General features: G+C 34.1%; 1 protein-coding gene and 1 non-coding gene across 10 annotated transcripts in view; one reads left to right on the plus strand and one right to left on the minus strand.

The window, feature by feature from the left end:
- The window catches only part of LOC145269516 (uncharacterized), a 962,295-nt gene that overhangs the window by 759,106 nt on the left and 186,584 nt on the right, over positions 1-16,605 (plus strand). For all 9 annotated transcript variants that reach the window (XR_013865075.1, XM_080125267.1, XM_080125266.1 and 6 more), the window contains one exon: positions 11,598-11,659. Coding sequence is in view for 8 of the 9 variants with exons in the window: in XM_080125267.1 (XP_079981393.1) it covers positions 11,598-11,659 (62 nt within the window). In the remaining variant the exon portion in view is untranslated. The remainder of the gene's footprint in view (positions 1-11,597; positions 11,660-16,605) is intronic.
- LOC145269898 (U2 spliceosomal RNA) lies at positions 12,414-12,603 on the minus strand. The gene has a single exon (XR_013865286.1). It is a non-coding gene; the product is annotated as a U2 spliceosomal RNA (small nuclear RNA).

Consider the following 16,605-nt stretch of genomic DNA (forward strand, 5'->3'; position numbering starts at 1 on the left):
ATATTTGAAAATATAAAGAACTTAAAGCATAAAAATTGTTTCCAAAATAATTGGATTCGGTATTAAATAACCTGAAAATGGTTGATATGCCGTAAAACAAAACAACCAAACCAAACCATTGTTTAGGGTGTGTGCATATGTGTGTGTATGTGTGCGTGTGCGTGTGTATGTGTGTGCGTGTATGTATGTTTGCGTGTGTGTGTGCGTGTGTGTGTGTGTGTGCGTGCGTGTTTGCTTAACAAATACGGACAATACCGATTTAAAACAGCCAGTTTTACAACAAAAGGGGCGGATAACAGTTCTGTGGAGTTTTACTTCCGGCAAATAGGGAAAATATACCTTCGTCCATCTTTGGGTCTTGTTTGACGGATCTGGAAAAGCTTCAAGGAACAACTATGAAGTCCCTGGTCATATTTTCATGCAGCTTTTATTCCAGGTGTCCCACGTTTGGAAGTCGCTTTCCTTATTCTACTTTTTGCTCTCTTTATTCCTGATAGATTCCTCGACCTAGAGGAGCCACTGAGACCGTCCGCTACCCAACCTCGGTCGCTAACTGATTCTGATTGTCTGTTCAACTCGACTGCCAAACCTAAACTAACTCTACGTGTATCCTCAAACTGCTCCTTGCCTCGCCAATGCAACGTAGCAATCAAGAATCATCGCTTGATGTTTGTCATGGAATTTTGGTTACGCTAGCTGAATTTCTAATTGTTGGTTTTAACATTAAAATTCCAAAGTTAACTTTCCCGATACATATTTTAACTGACAACACCTCTACACTTAACAAAAAAAAAAAAAAAAAAAAACAATAATAATAATAATAATAATAATAATTCTAATTCTAATTTGGTTTATGAACGTCTCTCTGGCACTTTGTAAACACTGTTTTTTAAAATAAAAAATAATATTTCTATTATTTTTTAAACGACTTTAATAGTTTATTTTGGAAGTATATTCCATAAAGAAAATAAACAATGCACATTTAAATAAGAAATTACGAGATTTTTATATTTTCTTTGCAGTTTTGTGTTAGGGGTGTCAAAAATTCCCCCAAAATTCTGATACACCTAGCGTTACATATTGGGGGGGGGGGATAAAACTGTGGCGCGCGTTGGAGGTACCTACTTTTCTTGAATCGTGATCGAGAACCATAAATTCGGTTTCAGCTGAGATCTTGTCTATGTCTCATGCTTACTAAATAATTTTCATTAAAAATAAACTTAGAACTACTTAGACATCATCATCATAATGATAATAATTCTGATTTCGTTTATGAACGTCTCTCTAGAAAGGGATGATATTCATTTCCAGAGGATTTCCCTCAATCCCGACTCCAAACCAGGAGCTTCAAAGATCAAGGGTTTTCCTAAGGATGTTGGCGGTACCTATAATTGCAGATACCTAAAATACCGGGAATTCGTAGTTTTTTCAATTGACAATTTTTCAATTTTTTAATAATAATAATAATGATAATGATGGTAGTGGTGGTGGTGGTCGTCGTCGCCGTCGTGGTTCTAGGTTACGTGGCGTTTTCTGGAAACCAACAATGCCACAGATTCAGCTCTTCAAAATAAACAACATTTTGATCATTTTGGGGCAGAATTGTGTAAATCAAATTGCTTGCTTATAAGTTTTAGTATTCTTGTATGACAAATTATGGCACGACAAAGGCAAGACAACTGCTCCTACAGAACTCTGTCTGTTAGACTTTGCCACGATATTCGAGCAAACACTGGCATCCGACTGAGAACCGCTTGTGAATGACATACGCCCATAGAACTTTCTTTTTTTTTACATAGGAGTCACCTCTTATCAAGGCCCAGATGCCACTCGAGGATAAGGGTTATTGAGTGTACAGTAATCAATGGTATAATATCCTAGTAGTTGTTATTAATGGAAATTTGGTAGATTGGATTACTTAAGGGAGCGGTTCATCAAGAATTTGTTTATGTTGGACTTGAAGACAACCAAGTTTTAGTCAGCTAGAAAACAGGCAAAGAGAGTTCCACAGGCGTGCATTTCTGGGAAAGAATCTTTGTTCATGGAATCTACGTTTCGATTTAGGCACTGTTAAAGAGTGAGGAAAATTATTGACAGTGGTTTCAGCTAGACGGGTGTTTTTCGTGAAAGTTTGGCGAGAGGGGACCAGAGATTGAAGCTCAGACGAGCACTTGCCATAGAAATAACGATAAAATAAAGACGGACTCGCGATGTCCCTTCTGTGCGAAAGAGGTTGCAGGGAAGAGAAAAAGGCACCCCCCCACTAAGCTACGAAGCCTATTTTGTACTCTGTGAAGGCAGAATAGGCTATTTTAGCAGATCCTGCTCAGATGTAGAAACAGTACTCCATACTTGGACGGACTTGGCTTTTATATAGATAGAGAATTGCATCCGATTAAACCCGCCGAGATTTAGTGCCACAATTTAAACTCTGACAACGGACAATCAGGTACGACCACTGGTTGCCGCTGAGTCTGAAAGTGATTTTGGCACGTAAAAAAATTTGGTCACAATATTCAGGCATAAAAATTAAAACACTCAACTAGCTACAGCCACTGTCAACAGTTTCTCCTACTCTCTATCTGCACCCAAATCTAAACACAGATTCCATAAACAGTTTTTTTTTTCTTAGAACTACCTGCTTGTAGAACATCGTTCCATTGGCCTGCCTCCCGGTCAACTAAAGTAAGGTAGCCTCCAAGTCCAATGTAAACAAATTTTTGTTGAACAATCCCCTTAAATAATCAAATTCTGCCCAACCTGCACCACTAACGGTTACTACACTACCACATTACATTCATTATCCTCGAGTGGCCTTTGGGCCTTGATAAGTTGTGGCTCCCTTGTAAAAAACAATCTAGCGTTTACTTTTGACAAAACCTCAAAAGATAAAGAAAAAACTCTCGATATTTTTTATAGGCCTGGAAAGGAATGTTTTTAACATAATAAAAAGCCTGGGTGAAATAAAGTTATAAATATTAATTTCCGCTCGAACAGAGGATCAGTGGTAGAAGTTGTCGTGCCGTTGTCGTGTCTTAATTTGTCACACATGAATAGTAAAGCCCTAATAATTCTGCTATCGTTGGGTTAATTATTAATTTAATAATAATTATTATTACTATTAATTTAACAAAGATCGTCCATAATACGAAAACTAATTGTTGCTAAGTTGATGTAGTTATTTTTTAAACCTCCGTACAGTCTCGAAAGACAATGGATAGCCCCTGCAAGGGTAGCTGCATGTAAAATTTTGAGGCAAAGGTGGTGCAATTACCAACCACATCTCTCCTGGATCGGCTTGGGTCCAGTGGTAGGGAGAAGTTCAGGACGACTGGAAACAATGCCGAGATGAGCGGAGAGCACCTTACAGCATCTGACATTCCCAAATGGTCACCCATTTTAGTACTGACCTGGCTCGACTTTGCTTAACTTCCATAATCTAATGGGAACTGGTATGTCAACTTGATTATGCCGAACGTATTAGGTTGACAAGAAAATGTTTTTCGGTTCTTAAGATGAACATATCTCGGCTCAAACAAAAATTATTGATCGAAATAAGTAGCATCAGAATCAACACACTTTTGCCAACACAAAACAAGTGCATTTATGCTAGTAACGTAAAAATCTTGCGTTCTGGTGGCGATGAAATCGCTGAAGGCGTTTTTTATATCGCTTAGGTTTTTGAAGCATTTCTCACGCAGAAAGTTGTCGAAATGTTTGAAAAGTGGTAGTTGGTAGGTGAGAGGTCTTGAGAGTATGGCGGATGGGGCAGAGTTTTGTAACCCAATTAGTTAAACTTCTGCAGGGTCGGTTTAGCAACGTGAGTTTTTTCTTTCTTTTTTTTTTTACAAGGTGGTCACCACTTATCAAAGCCCGGAAGCCACTCAGGGATAAGGATTATTGTAAGTACAGTACGTTAGTGTGGATATTTAGAGTGTCTACTTAAGGGGGCGGTTCATCAGGAATTTGTTTATGTTCGATTTGAAGACATCCAAGTTGTAGTCTGGAGGGAAGCAGGCAGACGGAACAGAGTTCCACGGGCGTGCAGTTCTAAGAAAGAAGCTTTGTTCATGGAATCTACGTTTTGATTTAGGCATAGATAAAGAGTGGGGAAAGTTTTTGACAGTGGATTCAGCTAGACGGGTGTTTTTTGTAAAAGATTGGCGAGGGGGGGACCAGAGATTGGAGTTCAGACGAGCACCTGCCATGGAAATAACGATAAAACAAAGATAGGCTTGCAACGTCTCTTCTGTGGGAGAGAGGTTGCAGGGAAGAGAAAAGGGCATCCCTCACTAAGCCACGAAGTCTATTTTGTACTCTGTCGAGACAGGATAGGCTGTTTTTAGCAGCTCCTACCCAGATATGGCAGCAGTATTCCATCCTTGGCTTTTATGTCAGACATTGTCGTGGAAGAGGATCGGGCCTTTTTCTGTTGACTAATGCTGGGTGTTGTTGTCGAAGTTTCTGGTGCATTTCATCCATTTATTGACAGTACTTTTCCGCCATAATGGTTTCGCTTGCATTTTAAAAAAATTGTAATGGATGAGACCGGTCAGCATGACCATTTTTGTGCAACTCTAACTACAGGAAGTGTCGTGGAGCTTTTCGGCGTCTAACCACTGAGCTGAGCGTCGCTGGTTGTCGTAAAGAACACGTTTTTCATTGCAAGTCACAACTCAGCCGAGAAACGGATCTTTCTTGTTGTGTAAAAAAAAAGAGACTATCACACTTCATAACGGCGTTTCGTTTGGTTATCGTTCATTTCGTGAGACGCCCACTTATCAAGTTTTTGTCTTTGTGCGTGGATTGGCTTCAACTAAGGCACTTTATTGATCGCTGTCAACATCCGATAGCCAGTCATTACTCTCATCATCTTCAAGACTTTCATCGCTGCCACGAAATTTCTTAAACCACCATTGTGCAGTGCGTTCAGTAGAGGTTCGTGGGCCAAACGCTTTGTTGATATCACAAGCTGTTTCAACAGCTTTTCGGCCTAGCTTGAATTAAAATAAGAAGAGTCGTGCGAATTTGTTGTTTTGTTTTTCATCGTGTATTCAATGTTCTGAAATATGGTATAATTGTTGTAAAACGATCGTAATTTAAATGATTAGATAGAGCGAAAAACGTTTCTTAAAATAATATATAATATATAAAGTAAAGGTATTCTATCGAAAACGTTTTTGAAAATACATCATTTCAAATCAAAATTAAAAATTCAGCAATAACTTTCTGTGTCAATCGCATTATTGCAGATTAGTAAAACATGAATATTTCACTAAATATACGTCACAACAAAATAAAAATTGTGTCATAAAACGACTGCTTTAAGGTTAGTTATTTTATTCTTTATCGTTGAATTTCCACTGCCCATCGCTTTATTGCAGGTCTATTAAAATATTGTTTTAGGCCCAAAATACAATGTCTTATCATGCGAACTTTATTTTTTTTATTATATTTTTTTATTATATTTTTTTATTATATTTTTTTATTATATTTTTTATTATATTTTTTTATTATATTTTTTTATTATATTTTTTTATTATATTTTTTTATTATATTTTTTTTATTATATTTTTTTTATTATATTTTTTTATTATATTTTTTTATTATATTTTTTTATTATATTTTTTTTATTATATTTTTTTATTATATTTTTTTATTATATTTTTTTATTATATTTTTTATTATATTTTTTTATTATATTTTTTTTATTATATTTTTTTATTATATTTTTTTATTATATTTTTTATTATATTTTTTATTATATTTTTTATTATATTTTTTTATTATATTTTTTTATTATATTTTTTTATTATATTTTTTTTATTATATTTTTTTATTATATTTTTTTATTATATTTTTCTGGCAAATAATGAGAAAAAGCACGTACAAGGTGCTAAGTCTCAAATAAATGAATTATTTATCGACATATCCACCATTTTAAAAATTTAAAAATAACTTTAAACAACCTTTTGTCCCCCGGGGAAGTCAATTGTTTGATCTCAAAAAGGAGTTATGGCTCTAGCAATATCAACTATGTTCTCCACAAGGCATCCTTTGAAGTAAATTGCTGTAAATTGCTCCTCCTCCTCCTCTTCCTCCTCCTCCTCCTTCTCTTCTTTTTAATATTGGCCAGAGATATTCAATGGGGTTAAGGTCTGGAGAATACAGTGGTCAGACCATAAGAGATTCTCCAAAGAAGCCCATAGATTCAAGGAAGGCTGCAGTCGCCCTAACAGAATGGGATGGTGCATTGTCATGCATAAAAATCATCTGAAAGCGACGTGACAATGGTAGGTCATCTATCCATGATGACAAATGTTTATTCAAAAAGGCTGTGTATCCATTGATGATAAGTTTTACACCCTCTGGGAGTCGGAATGATCCAACCAACTTATCTCCAATGATTCCCGCTCAAAACATGATGACTCCACCTCCTCGTTGGCGATGAACTCTGTAAGGGGTTGGAGTTCATTTCGAGCTCAAAACTTTGTCCCATCCATCCGGACCGTCAAGAGTAGCACGGGTCTCATCTGTAAATAGGACACGTTGGTAATCCATTTTCATGCAATTCTGTGCCGAAACCATTCGTTTTTCTCTATGTTGTTTGCTCAATGGAGGCCTTGGAATAGTTTTGATGTTCCTTGCCATCTCATTCAACACATTACATCAGGCCTGTCTGAATCTTGTAGCGATTCCAGCTTTTGCGAAAATGGAAGCACTGGTGCTGTTTGGGTTTCGGTTGACTTCCCTACGAATTTTCCGAATATTACGATATGAAAGGTTTCCCTTATCCTTTATGCTCTTATCCTTTCTGGATTTGGTGTTAGGGTTGTTCACGAATGAAGTCAAAGTTCTTCTACGAGTCCAGAAACAATCATTTCCTTTTCGATAACCGTAAATCGCCCCACCCTTTTTATCATTTTGAAAGACCTGCAATAAAGCGACGGATAGTATAAATTACGTGATAATAAATAAAATGTCATAACTTCGTGAATATCGCATGGATTTGAACAAAAGTTTTGGGAAATAACCAACCTTGAAACAGTCATTTGATGATAGATTTTTCATTTTTGTGTGACGTATATTTAGTGAAAGATTGATATTTTATTAACCTGCGATAAAGCAATTGACACAGTATAGTTTAAATCTTTATAAAATTATTAGATGTAAATACTTAAATACATAAGCATTTGTGAAGAATCCTGAAACAATAAACTGCTTTCTATTCGGCAGTCTAAATGCTTTCAAATACCCTGAACATCTTGAAGGCTTATGAAATAATCCTTTTTTTTTTTTTTCGAATATTAACAAAAGATTAAAATGGCTTACTCATTTACGAAAAAACGAAAATGCATCCTCGTGGATTGAATTTTATAACTAAATAATTTAGTTAAGAGTTTGTTTTAATAGTTTACGCTTTTGAATATTTGATTTCCATAACTAAATTAATATAAGATATAATGTTATGCGTAAATTTTCAGTATTTGCTTCAAAAGTGCTCAATACATAGGTAGAGCTAGGTAGTAAGTTATGAAAATATATGTGGCAATTTTAGCTACGGAGAATATTCCGCGTTAATTCCTCGTGAGGATTCGTCAGGTTTATGCCTGACGATCTAACGAGGATGAAGCTGTGTAGCTTAAATCGCCATATATATTTTCATAACTTACTACTATATATATATATATATATATATATATATATATATATATATATATATATAACTATTTTATTTAATGACATAAATTAATATTCAAAGATATAATTTTATGCGTAAATTTTTAGTATTTACTTCAACAATGTTCGATACATACGTAGAGCTAGGTAGTAAGTTATGTTATATATATATATATACATATATATATAAAGTCGGTCAATTTAGAGCGTATGCATAGATCATCGTATAACGATTAGATCACTCTGTGACTAATGTAAAGAACATTTAAAATTAAGATGTTTAAATTCAACGTTATTTCACGCGGTTAATGGTAGCCGATTGGATATGGTCATTGCTAATCGATCCAGAGATGGCTTGTGTCGCCGAGTTCGAATTTGTCGACTGGTGTTAATTGTGGCACCCTGCACTTAAGATTCCCGAAAGGATGAAACACTAGTGTCTGTAGGTATTTAATTATTATAGTAAAAAAATAATTATACATATATATATATATATAAAATAAAATAAAAATGGAAATTCAATTAACTTTATTAATTATTATTTATTAATTAACTTTATTAATGTGTAATCACCTTTTTCTTTACCATATTCCCTCTGCTTCACTTTTTTTTGTTTTTAAGTAAGATCTTTGACTTATTTGTTGTTTCATCAAATACTTTTGCATGCAAAACCCGACCCCGCATTTTGCTAATTCCTACCCTCTGATGAGAAGGAAAGTATTTCTTCGAAACTCTGCGGATTAAGGACTATCCACTTATCTAGTGTTTCCTTTTCAGATTAAATATGTTTTCAACTCATTTCCAAGTGTTTTCTAACATGTTTTATTAACTGTTTGCTCGTATATATATATATATATATATATATATATATTGGGTACAATATAATAATCAATTATGTGTAAGTCACGTAGAGACGACAAACACGTACAAATGTAATATCTGTTCTTCAGATGCTGCACTTCAATTTTTTGTTCTCTGTCAGTGGAGGAGAAATCATTCACAACTGAGACAATTTTTATGTTTGTTCCTTTTCTCCACATTAAAAAACGACCCTGGTGTCTAACTCTGTCCTCGTGGGGAGACATCGTAAGTAGGAACATACAAACGCACGAACATTTTTGACATAATTGCATGAATATAGATATTAGGTCTTACTTCAGTTTCCGGCAATATAATAAACATGTGAACAGTAGAACATGTGATGTTGTTTCTTTAAAATGTTATTTTAGTCGTTTAGCTTAATGGACTGATGCCGGGAGGTGATAACGATTTGGATTCGACCGAAACCCAAGAAGCTATGTTTTCGCATTCCAAAATCAATAAAAGTGTGATTGAAGCAATTAATAATCGGTAATCTTCGAGAATCTAAAGTATACTCGTTTATTTAATTTTTGTAGAAAGAAAATATATAAGAAACCAAAACATGAATGTGAATTCACTTATTCGTTTGTCTTGTTATACCATCTTAGCAATTTCCAAAAATGAACGAAAATGTCGTCCATTTTGAAAATTTAAATGATAATGGAAGACACTTTTTTACGCGTTCTTAATTGTGACCCTTAGGTTGAAATTTTGACAAATTAGAAATACGTACACACACACACATAAACACACACACACACACTCACACACACACAAACATACACCACACACACTCACACACACACACACACACACACACACACACACACACATATATATAAAGTATTAGGTCCCGTTTTCGAATCTCGTTCAAAGAAAAACAAATATATATATATATATATATATATATATACATATATATATATATATATATATATATATATATATATATATATACTAGCAGTTCAGCCCGGCTTTGCTCGGGCCTTATGTACTGTTGATAACTTTATGTGCATATTGGTAGCAACAGTAGTCGGTGAAGCGACGGGGTTGCTATGGAAACCCGTCATAAAAAACGTCGCTCACCTCCTTACGTTTGTTTTTTTTTACGATTTTGAACACCAGTAAATTCATCATAATTCCTGTTTTACTGAACGAAAATTGAAAAAAAACATTCACATTATAGCTGAGAAGGTGATTTATAAACTATAATAATTATTTGAAATGTGGTCGAAAAATGAGTGAGCGGTGAAACTTTAAAGCAGTTCTAAATGAACTACCACTTAACGATATATTTAAACACTATCGTTTTTGAATGATATCATCAGATCAAGAAAGAAAAAGTTAAAGGGAAAATTAAGAAAAACCTCTTTAGACAATGGTATTTTGAAGCCAAATGCTTCTCATCATGAGAAAAGAAGGGCCAGAATTATACAAAATACAGAAATATAGAAGACAATTGTGCTTAATGACATTTAGATATGAAATGAGAATGAAGGAATAGGATAATATGATAAATAGGAATTAAAAATAGGGTAAATCGGAAGGGTAGGTAGGTATATGTAGGTAATAGTGAAACATTTGTAAATATTTATCGGTTTTTATTTATTTCATTTTGATAAAGGGATGTTATCCCGAAATATCAAAGACACCAAAAATCTCGGTCTGAAAAAACTGTAAGTCCCTATTTACAGGTTTTTGTATGTGATGTTGTATATTACTTTGAAAATATAAATAGATGTACGGTATTTCATTATTCTACAAGATATCAAATATATTTACCTAATTTTGTTCATTTTCTACACAATTTCTCACACCGGTAATCCACATTACAAAAGCCAGTAAACACTTATATATATATATATATATATATATATATATATATATATATATATATATATATATGACAAAAGTCTATATACCAAAGTTCATGATGTTGTGTCTTACAATTTATTCCTTTAACACAGTCTACATTTATAATTCTCGACAGTATCTGTTTTGTAGTACAAAATCAATCACTTAATTATCATATTAATCAGTGAATCTATTTTGCCCTCAACTCATCAGAAGAAATAGCAACAATCAATCCGTCACAAGGAAAGAAAGTGTGACATGATTAAAAATACAAAAATTGGAAGAGACGCTGCAAATACCTTATAATAATTGGAATATAGACTTTTGTCATTCATTCATTATATTGCTCTGTAATTACATTGAGCTTATTAAATAAGGATTGGTATATATTATAAGGAAATAAAGTATATTTCCACATGTGTGTGTGTTTGTGTGTTGTTTTAACAACAACCAAGACTTCAAAGAATATGTTGATAGCAACAAATAGTGTATTTCAACGACAGTTACAATTGTTTCAAGATTATTCCGCTAAATTCAAACATTATGCCGTTTGAAAATTGTCACAAGAATTGCCTTCCGCCACATTTGCTGAATGAAAAAAACTTTAACAATAAAACATTATGGAAACCATTTCCCTTATAAAGAAAGGAAACAAGCTACATAAAATAGTCCGCGTTTCATCCACACCAGCCTGACGAACCCTGGTATACTACTTAGTCTCTGGATAACTCCTCTCTCCTTACTCCTTCAGTCTCTCCCAGTTTCTTAACCCATTATATATATATATATATATATATATATATATATATATATATATTAATGAAATCAAAGGGATGTAGTGTTTACCTGATATACGCAATGGTAAACTTTACACTAATATAAACGCCAGTACTTAATTATAGATAATTTAATCTCAGCCGAAGAAAAAGCTCAATGCGCAATAGAGAGTATAGTTTATTATAAGAGAAAGAAAAAACTGTAAGTTGAACTTTACAATCAAAATTGTTTTTTCGACTGAATACTCCAAGAAAACAATTTACAAAGTCCTTATTCCGCGGAGTTTCAATATATATATATATATATATATATATATATATATATATATATATATATATATATTGTGTGTGTGTGTGTGTGTATGTGTATGTGTCAGTGTGTATATGTATATATATTCTCATTGTTTTCTTTTTTTTTAATTTCAGGTCAAGTCGGGAATGTCATTACGAACAGAAATGCTAGCCGACAAGAATTCGAAAGATTACTAGTAAGATCGTTTAAATTTTAAACATTTTCACTTTATTTTGTTGTTGTTTTTCTTTGTTGTGGTGGCACTCACTCATTTACATATGTGGATAATATTACACATAAATAGCAAGATTCGGTTAGTCTGAGAGTGTGTTAATCAGAAGTCACCGAAAGCCGAGCCGAGAGCAGATATGTTCTCCAGCCAAGACTCTCTTACCTGACATTATGTAAATATACTGTGAATATACTTTTTCTAATACACTTCTTATTGATCTACCTTTGTTGTTGAGTCTTCATTAGTATTGCCTTATACGTTATTTGGTTCAACCTGCAAACATAACAGTTGGCGACGAAGATGAACGTCAAACATAACATTCTTGTTATTCGTAATTCTTTGATTTGTTAACACAAAAATACATGCCACATTTCAGAACCGAAATGTTATCATTGAAGTGCAACGTCTTTAACGTAGTCTTTCTTTCAACTCTGTCTTAAATAAAGTAAAGACATGAAATGGTGTCGCATTTTGGATGATGCATCAATCACAGGTCGTCCCACTCTTAGACATGTTAAGAAACTTGCACGATCTTTGCGTGTAATTGCGATGTGGTGCTCCCTTTAATACGGCACCTAATTCATAGTGTATTTTATTACTGACTAGCAAGGAGATTCGACGTTGCCCGGGATTTAATGATGATCAACGAAAGTTTCACCCTACCATATTTTTTGTTGTCGTCGAAACCGATGAAGTCACCTATTATTAAACTAAATCGATTGATTGACTGCTATAGTTAGGGACGCATTCGCGGAACATCGGGAGGGAGCTCCAAATGACTCCCCTGCAGTGAAGCAATCCAAAATATATTGTCGTCTGCATTGCAATGTAGAGAACCTATTGATGATTTTTGTTTTTTCTACAACAGATACTACACTTTGATCTTAGCCAAAAGGCCGAGAAGCAAAACTTAATTATGTTCCGCAAAACCAAAACCAAAAACAACAATCCAACTTCCCCCCCCCCTTTTTCTTTCTTCCCATTTTCCCCTTTTTCTCTTTCTAACTCCTCCACTTCCTGGCTGATTTCTTAACTTGTAATGTACCAAACATTAATACTGTAACCCTTTTCCCTCTCCCATCTAAAAACCCATTCATGTTCTGCAGAGCAGGGAACAAAAACGATAAAATCCACTATAAAACAACCAAACCAAACACTACAAACTAACGATTTAAGATACAAAGAGCTTGAAGAATAAAAACCTTCTACAAAATAACTGGATGTTATATATATATATATATATATATATATATATATATATATATATATATATATTTGTAGTCATCGACATACAGTCCTGTTTCGTTGTATCACAACGCATCAGTGCCGCTAGACTAGCATCTCTCCCAAGCCAAGGATTAAACCTAGAAATTTAACCACGGAACTTATATATATATATGTATATATATATATGTATATATATATATATATATATATATATATATATATATATATATAAGTTCCGTGGAAACTTAATTTAACCACGGAACTTTATATATATATATATATATATATATATATATATAAGTTCCGTGGTTAAATTTTAAATTCTGAAAAAACAACATATAGAAACATATATTCGATTTAAGAATTTATTTCTTGACAAAAGGAATATATATAAGGGGTTATTTTAATTTCCTTAATCCATGGATTTTCAACAATGGCTCATATCATTAGAGGAATAATGGATTATCCAGGTTGTATCAACTTCTCTTTTCGTATAATTTTCTCCATATAATTATCCACAACCACTCAAAAAAATACTTTCAATAATTGTGCTGAAAAGCAAAATAGCGTCCATTCGCAGCTGAACATTTTGCTAACTGCATTTCATTTTCTCTGATGATATGAGCCATTGTTGAAAATCCATGGATTAAAGAAATTAAAATAACCCCTTCTATATATTCTTTTTGTCAAGCAATAAATTCTTAAATCGAATATATGTTTCTATATGTTGTTTTTTCAGAATTTAAAATTTAACCACGGAACTTATATATATATATATATATATATATATATAAGTTCCGTGGTTAAATTTCTAGGTTTAATCCTTGGCTTGGGAGAGATGCTAGTCTAGCGGCACTGATGCGTTGTGATACAACGAAACAGGACTGTATGTCGATGACTACAAATATATATATATATATATATATATTGTTCAAAATCAGTTAAATTAATTTATCCCTGACGATAAATCCTGGAGGATTGGAAAGTACTCGGACTTATGACTAATATGGTGATTACATCAGCCAGTTCCTACCAGAAGTGAAGACTGTTATTTGGAAGTTGAAAAGGATCGAAAATATAATTTATAGACAAAAATATGTCCATTTTATTTAATGAAATATATAGCATATATATAAAGGTTTTTCTGTTGTTCTTTACCCTTCGGGCCGGGATCAAAGTGTAGTATCTGTTCTGCAGATGCTGCAATTACGGTAATTTTTACCAGTCAATGGAGGGGAAACCCTCTATACTGAGACAATTATTATTTTTGGTAACCAGAGTGCCCCCTTTTTGCCTACTTTTAAGCGTGCTGGTTTTTACCCCACATTAAAAACGGCCTTGTGCCTAATTTGCTTTGGTGGGGAAGCAAATAAATACAATAAAGGATAAAGAAGGCTATAGCAATGCAGGGAACCAGGTGTTACAATGATGTGAAGTATGGACAAAAGTTGAAAATAGGATGAATTTATTTATTTTCGGACTGTTATCCTCATCTTTATAATTGTTGTTCCACGACGCCCCGGCCAACCACTTCTCTGGCTCTTGTCAGGCAGCCAACTGCGTGGCCCGTGGCGCAATGGATAGAGGCGTGGTTGGCTGCCTGACGATGGCCAGTGAAGTGGTTGGCAGGGGCTTCGTGAAACAGCAACTATACAGATGAGGATAACAGTGCGCAAACAAATAAAGAAAGAAATACACAAATGATATAGGATGAGGTTGTTTTTTTTTATCTCTTTAATAAATGGACAACGAAATAGGAGTGCTTGTTTTTTTATATTTTCATATATTTATTTATTTTTCAGATGCCATGTTCTTTGGAACCTTGTTTAGATACAAGTTAATGGCCTTTTAAGCTTACTTCACTGAATAACAGAGGGATTTTTAATAACAAAAATTAAATATCACAAAGGGGAGGCATCAGAATTTTAGAAATGCCTAGGTGGGGCATGGCCCAAAATAGGTTGGGAACCACCGGTCCAAACAATAACATGATAGAAATTTGTGACTTGCAAAAAATGTGTTTTATAATAAATTATAAATGAAAAGCAAATAGTTTTAAAACCAGTTTAGGCTATTTACAGTTACGTGTTAAATGTTTATAATACAAAAATAGTTTAACGATTGACCTTTTTTTTTTGCATAAAAAGGAACGATGTGTTGTTATATCTGAGGATAAATTTCCGGATTAAGAGTAGAGTTTAAACCTTGAGATTCGATGGGAAGCTCGAATAGAACCCTAAAGAGAAGACGCAAAAAAAGCTAAGTTAAAGGTTGCGACTCTGGGAAAGACACAGACCGTGCAGGCTGAAGTAAAAGCTCCAATCTAAAATATATATTAAAAAAATTGTCTCAACGTTGCTATTCCATGGAAGGCTGTATTTCAGCATCCACAAGGCAATGACATCGGTATGAAACTGGGGATAATAGTCCGTTACCAACTGTTTTTGTGTATTTAGGTTCCAAATTAAGAGTAGACTCTGGACCAAGAGGTTCGCTGGGAAGTTATATCGACTAGCTACAATCACTACAATTTCTTTCTTAGAACTGCACGCCTGTGGAACTCTGTTCCGTCTGCCTGCTTCCCTCCGGACTACAACTTGGATCTCTTCAAGTCTAATGTTAACAAATTCCTAATGAACCGCCCCCTTAAGTAAACACTTCATCAAATCTCCTCACTAACGTAATGTACTTGCAATAACCCTTATCCCTGAGTGGCTTCCGGGCCTTGATAAGTGTTGATCTCTGTGTAAAAAAAAAAAAAAACTATCAACAATTTTTTTCCACTCTCTAAATCTAAACGCAGATTCCATGAACAAAGTTTATTTCCTAGAACTGTCCGCGTGTAGAACACTGATCCTTTTGGCCTGCTTCCCGGACGATTACGATATGATAGGCTTCAAGTCCAATGTAAACAAGTTCTCATTGAACCGTCCTATTAAATAATCCAAATACTACCCAATCTATACCATTAATGATTACTACACTACCACCTTACATTTATTAACCCTTATCCTCGAGTTGCCTTCAAGCCTTGATAAGTGGTGATTCCTTGTAAAAAAAGGTTTCATGGAACTGTCGTGTTTATTGAACCTGTTTAGTGTATACGTACACGTCACTCACTCTCACACACACACACACACACATACACCGTATAGATGTTTAGATCATATTAGATACATACGTTTATTTTGAACTGTCTGTTGAATGTGTTAAACACCCTAAAATAACAACGAATTATATATTAAAGAAACACGAATTTAGACATAGATTCAAGAGTCACGATTTATGTGTGTATATTTTTTATATATAAGAGTCACCACTTATCAAGTCACTGAGGCCACTCGAGGATAGGGGTTATTGAATGTACACTAATCAATGGTATAATAGCGTAGTAATCGTTAGTAATGGAAATTTGGTAGATTGAATTACTTAAGGGGGCGGTTCATCAAGAATTTGTTTATGTTGGACTTGAAGACAACCAAGTTGTAGTCAGCTGGAAAGCAGGCAAACGGAAACGAGTTCCATAGGCATGCAGTTCTAAGAAAGAAGCTTTGTTCATGGAATCTACGTTTTGATTAAGGCACAGTGAAAGAGTGGAGAAAGTTATTGACAGTGGTTTCAGCTAGACGAGGGTTTTTCGAGAAAGATTGATGAGGGAGGAGCATAGATTGGAGCTCAGACGA

Source organism: Euprymna scolopes, chromosome 45 (genome assembly GCF_053919585.1).
Source record: "Euprymna scolopes isolate OS-2025 chromosome 45, ASM5391958v1, whole genome shotgun sequence".
Classification (NCBI taxonomy): domain Eukaryota; kingdom Metazoa; phylum Mollusca; class Cephalopoda; order Sepiida; family Sepiolidae; genus Euprymna; species Euprymna scolopes.